Raw genomic sequence first — 7,965 nt, forward strand, 5'->3', positions numbered from 1 at the left:
TCAAATAGTCTATTGTTCTGGAGATCAAAAGATTCATCAGCTTCTTTCAAATGGATGAAGAATTGTCTTTAGGAACCTGCTCGGCATACCACGGCTGACAAAAACCTGATGCTGTGGACAGCTGGACTAAAGGCCTCTGCCACATGGCCATAAGAGTGATGGGAATGGAATCAAAACAGTTATGGGAATCTGGCAAGAATTAACACTTGTGTGGTCCCACATGTGATGACAACTTTCTTAAAAACTGAAGAGTGGTCCATGTTGCAATTAATGTCTTTATTAGAAAGGTTTTCCTGACATCTATTCCAGCTAGAAAAAGAAAATAACCATTATAAAATAAATACGCTATGCCATATTTTTTTTCCATCATCATCAAACTGGAACTGTGTGGTCACTCCACAGTGAATTACAACAGAGGGTTCTCTTTTGGCTAAATGACTAAGAAAAAAACAACATAACAGGCTCAGTGGTCAATAGGGGTGAATAAATTCTGCAGAACTCAAAGGCCTTAGTGTGACAGTCTGACCACAAACAATAAACACAAGGAATGTGCATCTTTATCTAAAATGTTCAGACTGCATTGGACACAGTATTGGAAGCAAGAACCCTGCCCTCCTTGATCACTGCCCACCAAGTGATCCAACAGGCTGATTAAGATAATGAGCTATGAGTCGGCTGCACCCTTGAAAGTGAATGCAGGAACTTTTTACTTGCTTAATGTGGGGCCCTAAAGAAGCTAATGACAAGAAGCACATGTATGACATTTAACTCATTAAAAAAAAATGCAAGGTGTGGTGGAGCTCATCAAATATCAGAGACAAACTCTCAGTTGAGTAGAATTTTGAAAATAAATGCAAAAACTATAAACACATTTAATGAAGCAGAGACCAAGCACCTCCAATATGACAAAAATGATGCTGAAGGACAGAAATGCACATCAGAAATATATCAACAGCTAGAATTTAAGGACAGATGGCAAGTTATCCTTAAAAGGGAAGATTGACAATAACTAGATTTTTACACCTAATATTACTCTTCGGAAATACATCTTGGCTGCGTTATACAAGGGGCATTTTGCTAAGAAATATCGTACCCCACTTATCTTACTTCCTGCTTCCAACAATGATTAATTTAATGACAAGCAGGGTAGCAGAGGGCTACAGAATCGTAAATGGCTACCCTGGTTTCAAGTTCCAATCCTGAAGACAATGCAGAGCAAGGGGATCACTGTAGCATCCCCAGCTATTTAATAACGTAATGCCTTTGCACTTCTGCACAATCTTGGGGAGATAGTACTGAATGGATATTCCATTCACACAATCACGTCTAAGAGGTACATTCTATGCATTGCATTTGTCGCCATTACTAAATCCAAAAGCATTACACAAATTCTAACCCTGTGCCATTCCTATTGTAGCGTTAATGGCGGCTGCTTACAAAAACTTGGGAAAATATATTTCAGCCATACTTTACTGACCATGGTTGCAATGTCTGCTCACCGATTCTCACGATTACTGAATATATATGCAGTGATGAAACAGAGGATATCAAATGATGGGATAAAGCCCTTGTCCCACTTGCCTACAGTACAAAATGGGTGTATATAAAGCTCTCAACAGCTTTTTACTGTGGCCTCCTAGGTTAACTATTTCTCACAGAAATGAATAAAGTGCCATTTATAAAGAAGTGCTGGAGTATTGAAAAACTACAGGATACCTGTGCAATAAAACTCACGTAGCGCACTTTTTAGCAGCTACTCTTCATTTATCCAAACCCACATTTCTATGTGCTGCTTTTTTGTCATTCTTTTATATACTCACAGCTATTTAATGATATTATGGCCAGCTAATACACCCATTCTTCCTTGTAAAATATACATATACATGTATTTCTTAGTGTGACTTGATACACTGAAGTTATTTTACTCCTAATGACTTAAGGTCACAAGCTATCCACTACAAATAATCATCCATGGTTCCCACGTCTTGTCTCATTTTTTTTGTGGAAAAAGATTAGTAGAGTGCAGAAAATTGTATGCAGATGTATTTAGCTGAATAAAGGGTGACGGAAAAATCGCTGATAGGAAGGGCTTCAACTATACTGTAACTTTTTTCACATTTGCCAGGCATGAATGCTCTTAGAACATGTGTCATTCAAGCAATTTAGGCTGGCATACAGCAGTAAAGACTTAACCACTGGTGGGGAGGACGACTGAGGAAGCTAACTTATCAAAATAAAATGTGTTAAACAAACCTTCACAATTAAAAAAAAAAACCCACAAAGCCTGGCTTTGTTATTTTCTTTTTCATAAGTATGGTAAAAGTGTTCGATTTCTCCATTTTAGTAAGGCACATATTTACAAAAAACAGTTTACGTCATTTGGCTGATGTGCTGAAATTATGCGACCATTTCTCTTTTCACAGAAACACATATAACTAGGTTTTTCTTAACAGTCTTTGCTGCAGAAGGTTTAAAATCAAGTAGGATCGCTTCACCAGAGCCACAGGAGATACTGTCTCCCACACCACTGCCAAATAAATAAATATCAAGGAAATCAGAGTTTGGGGGTACTGTGGGTTGCAGGACATAATAATGGAATGAAGGAAATTAGAGATATCTCAGATGGACTTTCTGGGTGCACAGAAATTAGTTAAATAGATTCCAATACTTCTTTTCTCTTTCATTAATCACATAAATCAGACACTCCTGCAAGATGAATGAATGCTCATTCAAGAAAATGTCAGTTGGTGGTGGTGGCTTTTCTGCAGTAACTTCATTAAGAAAACTTTCTCTTGTATCTGGTGTCTTGTGGTATGCATGCTGCTTAGAAAGGTATGCAAACTTAAAATATACTGTTTCTTGTTATGTTGCTTCTCTGAAAACCCAAAAGCAAGTTCAAATTTGAGTGTTGGTTATTTCTAGGTTTAAAGGCAGCAATTCAGAGATCCTGTAGTCCTCCTCCATTGTCTGTAAACCATGCAGTACAGTGTACTGCTAGAACTGAAATAATGCAAGCCACACGATTTCCCAATAACCTCCATCTCAAAGCTATATGATTTCTCAATTACTTCCATCACTCTGCAGTGTGTGAGCCGGCCATAAATCTCACCTCGTACTTCAAGGGAGGAACTGTAACCGACAGCAGATATTAGTAAAAGTGCTATGTATGGCCATGGTGACTTCTGGCATTTGCAGGCAGCAGACTGTTCTAATCCTTTTTTCTGTAACATCTCAGAGACCGAAGTACCTTGGAAGCAGAACTATCAATGTACACTGCCTGTTTCACTGTGTGACTGACACATTAATTTGCTGAAAAAAAAGTCTTGCAATATTCTTCAGCATGTTTGTTCTGAGCCACATAGTAAAGCATAAATTCTACCCAACAAGAACAATGGCGAACGAATATTGCTTGAACCAATGGGAATAACAACAATGGGGGAAAAAAGCCAACTGGCCTATGTGAAATAAGATATGTTAGCAACATGTAACATCTGACCATTCAAATGGGGACGGGATGAGTCTGGGCTTAATAGATTCAAAAGCTACATATTCCAGCTTGATAGTAGCTGACCACTTGTTTACAAAACAAAGCTCCACACAACATGTTTTGTAGAAGAAACAGTATTACTACTCACTTAGGATTCAATAATGATAATACCACGAAAAAAGCTGCCATTGTATTCAAGTCCCTCTCTTTACCCAGATCCCTTAAATTGCTTTAAAGAATGACACAAGGCTGAAGCATCCTATGTTTTTGCTCCACACAGCAGGTGATGTCTAAAGACTACAATCACTTTTAAAACGTTATAGTGTTCAGAGGTCACAATGTTCTGTACTTTCAAACTCTGAACAGTCTGTAAAGCTCTGATGATGCATATTCCTCATTTTCCTATAGAATAATATTATTATTCACAGGTCCATGATGAGGTTCAAATGAAATATGAAATGTGAAAAAAAAATGAAAAGCTACATAACAGCTTTGGGTTTAAAGCCCAGCATTACAGTTTGAAAATAAATAGGCCACAGTGACGGTGGTAATGCAAATTTTCCAAGATGTACTGACGAATAAATCTTCAGTCAAAAAAAAAATCAGGCAGGAAGTGTAATGTCTTAAGCATGTCAGGTTGTCATTTCACACAGTCGTGAAAACCCAAGTAAATCACTGAATGTTACAGCTTCCTAAGACATTTCTCTACATCTTCAAAGGGATTTTTTATGAAATTCTGAATAAAAAGAACAAATTCAGTATTTTTGGTTACTCCAAGATGTACTAAGAACTGCCATATTTGTAATGTCAATAGATGGTACCAATATGGTAGGATGTATCATGTTCCTTTATGGGAAAAGACATAGAAGATGGTCTTACACAGCACACGCACACAACTTGGTGGTTGTTCTTATTAGCAAAGCCATTTAAGCCAGCTTTGCAATTCTGACTTTTTTCAAGCATTGCAAGCAAATCCAAAAGGATCTTCCGCCTTCTGAGGTTCCTTACAATGAGCACAATGTTAAATTACATAGCCTTAAACATTCAGTAGTGAAACTGATTTGAGGGGTTCACTGGAGATGAGGCAGGCATGAACATAGGTTTTGGTGGTACATCCGGTTTGATAGATGGTGTTCTTCTGACAGCACCTCTTGGTAGAGATCCATCAGTGTAGCTGTGGTGTCTTGATAAAAAGTTATGATGTCCTTCCAAGGGCACCGGGGTGCCTGTTGAATGCATTCTCATCAGAACCGTGGGAGGGTGGGGGCCTGACCCTCTGCCTATACTCTGCTGTCTGGAAATCCCCACCCCACTCATGCTTGCAATGTTCATGAGTTTCTGTGCTGAAGACATTGAGTGTCTGTGAGATGGGTGCCGGGCTTGCTGTTCCGAGCTAGAGTGGGGTGGAACATCGGGTGGAATATCCATTCTTCTCGGTAAGCTGTCCCTTGGAAGTGTTGAAGAGCTATAATAGGGGGCACTTTCGGTGTCCGGGATTTTAGGCTGCACTCTGTTAGTAAATAGCACTGGAGTGTGGGCACTCATACTAGGATGACTGACTGGCATGTTCTCCATCATTTTCTTAGGACTGCTACTTGTTTCATGAAGGTGTTTCAGAAGCTCATCTAGTGCATTAACATCAACACCTTTCTGAGAATATCGGTTTGAGTGCCGTGCCAGCATACGTTCAGAATTTGGGATTTTTCTGTCATCTGAGCAGCTGGACAAGGAAGGGTCATATGCATGTCTGGTGTGAGAGGGAACCATCATGTTTGAGAATTGAAACACTTGTGAGTTGGGTAAAGGACTGTGAAACATTGGACTCTTGACTTGGGATTCTTTAGCATTGTTGCAGTTTTGATTTTTCTCCCATTGGTTTTTGATAGCTTTCATATTTTTCAATGGCAGCTCGGGTGTCGATTCAGGAGTTGGCAAACCTGATAATTCTGGATGTTCTTTTATCCCTACTTTTACTGTTCCATTTGGCTGTTGCTCTTTCTCACTGGGCAAGAGAGTAGTGTACAACTTTGGTGCTGTATCTTCTGTCAAGGCATCCTTGGGCTGACTTTCCAAAAGTCCATTGATCTTGGCCAAACTCCTAAGGGAAAGTGGATGTGTAGATGAGGATTCAGGGTCTTTATTTAGACGTTTTGTTTTATGAAGCACATGGTTGCAATAACAGGAAACAAACAGCCCCGAAAAGGTTGCACCCAGTATGAAGGCTACAAGGACGCAACCAATAAGAAAAGTGAAATGAACACTCTTTCCTTTTTCTCTTATTTCTGGTTCTTGTCTCACACCTACAAAAAAGTGATACAGAAAAAAGTTAATAGTCTGCATGAAATGACCCTCCGTCACACAAAAAATAATATTTTTTATCATGCAGGGTTTAAAGTCTGGTTGCATAACAGGCACTAACTTCAGAAGCATAACAATTTTTAAGCAACTGATTAGACAGTATTAGCCAAAGCAAGCTAACTGGCAACGAACTGTACTGTGATTGCTCATACTAAAGAACAGTGAGCTGTTATACGAAAGTTACAAAGATGAAGGTGCAATACCATTCAGTGTGCAAGTGCCCAAGAAGTCTAGGTGAAGCGGTATTCCTAAACATTGTTGTGAATGTGCATCTCTAGATTCAGACCTCCAAGCATAAATGGGATTCGAAACAGAAATCAGCAAAGGGAAACTTGACCCCTTTTCAAACCAATTAATAACTGTACTTTTAACTATGATCACTTTTACTAGGAAGATTTAAATAATGACTATTCAACAAGATAAGCTGAAAACACTGTGATATGTTCTTCTAAGGAATTACTAGTTTTTAATCACTTTATAAATAACCTCAAGCAATTTCAAGCTGTGCTGAATGACACTAAAAAAATCTATCATTATAAGACACACAGCTGTGCTAGACGAATGTACTTTAGGAAAACAGAACAAGCAAATCATGTCTGCTAGTATGTAAAACTCTTAAAAATACTGACTTCCAAGCAACAAAAAGAAAGAGAAAGATGACATGAAACTGATGAAAATGTTGCTTAAAATTAAATACCTCTGTAGTAGTAAAGTGCTGCAGTTTTTGCGAGAGTATGTTTAGTTTCAGAATGTCATGTTTCTCCAAAGTTAAACTGTGACACAGACAGCACAAATTGCCTGCAGCTAGCCAGAAGCCAAAATGCTCTACCATGCATTTAGAGCTGTCAGATATTTCAACTTGACTTCAGGGAAGAATACAGGGAGGAGCAAACAAACTGCCTTTTTGTGATGTTAGTAATTAGCTAATGCATGAACTACAGAGCATCAAAAGATTGTGTTGCAGGAGGTTTAAAAAAATGCAACAAATATATGGCAAGTCCTTCTGTCTGACACATATTCCTCCATTCCTATCAAAACTCTTCATCACAACCTTAGCTTTGCACTTCAAACTTATTCTGCTGGGAAATTCTGGACGTGATGATGGTGACAAAAGCAGCCACTAACTCTTCTCCGGTATGTCATCATCTCAGGAGTTTTGTGGCCATTTGAATGATGCAATGCCTCTCCTCCTTCTCTTTTTGTCCAAATGTACTGATACAGATTTCGGCATGACCCTCTTGTTTTCTCTACAAAAATTTCAACTCGGCATGATCCTCTTGTTTATTCTACAAGAATTTCAACCATATCTGCAGGGCTACTAAAGTGGAATGAAACAAACTCAGCCTTCAGATACTGAAACCCAAACCTAGTCTAATGGATGATTTTCTGCTGCAGCTTAAACTGTCATATTATCCAGACACAGGCACAACTGTCAAGTTACTGTATTAGCTATGACATGTGCATTTCCTGCTCATATCTAGAGCTGAACTGCTGTCAAATTTCTGAAATTAAAGCAGAGGGAAGGAAGCATTGTGTTGCATGCCAAGTCACTAAAGCTTACTAGATTTTACCAATAAGACAGTCGCTGTTTCCATGCTATGGTTAAAGAGGCATATTTTATTCAAAGGCCATCACCTCAAGCCTTTTTTTTTTTTTTTGGTTAACAGAACAAAATCTGAAGGGCTACCCTAAGTGCATTTTTTCCACTTTACAAACACACACACACACACACACACACACACACACACACACACACACACACACACACACACACACACACACACACACACACACACACACACAGAATCATTTAAGTAAAGGACTTTATTATTTGAATGCTAAACAGAAGAAAACTGAACCTAACAAAACATTTATCATTATTATTATAATAATAAATATGGTGCCTACAAGAACAGAAAGGAGTTTATCAGCTACACTGCTCTTGATGTTAGAAGGGTTTCAATGTCACAATGACAACATTTTTGAAAAACAATTTCTGTCGGCAAAAAGATACATATAGAACAGTAGTCAGTGCCTAATGACATTTTCTGTAGTATCCATGAATGAGATCCATCTCTTCCACAAATACCTGCTGATTCATTAAGAAGGGACATGCCATT

The 7,965-nt window shown here is 38.5% G+C and overlaps 1 protein-coding gene across 1 annotated transcript in view; it reads right to left on the reverse strand.

The window, feature by feature from the left end:
• Positions 1-259: 259 nt before the first annotated feature.
• Positions 260-7,965, reverse strand: part of LOC122809226 (semaphorin-6D-like) — a 955,253-nt gene continuing 947,547 nt past the window's right edge. Inside the window, exon 20 of the mRNA XM_044080542.1 lies at positions 260-5,787. Within this exon, the coding sequence (XP_043936477.1) occupies positions 4,532-5,787 (1,256 nt within the window). The 3' untranslated portion in view covers positions 260-4,531. The remainder of the gene's footprint in view (positions 5,788-7,965) is intronic.

The sequence above is a fragment of the Protopterus annectens genome, chromosome 8.part0 (assembly GCF_019279795.1).
Source record: "Protopterus annectens isolate FY-2018-M chromosome 8.part0, PAN1.0, whole genome shotgun sequence".
Classification (NCBI taxonomy): Eukaryota; Metazoa; Chordata; order Ceratodontiformes; family Protopteridae; genus Protopterus; species Protopterus annectens.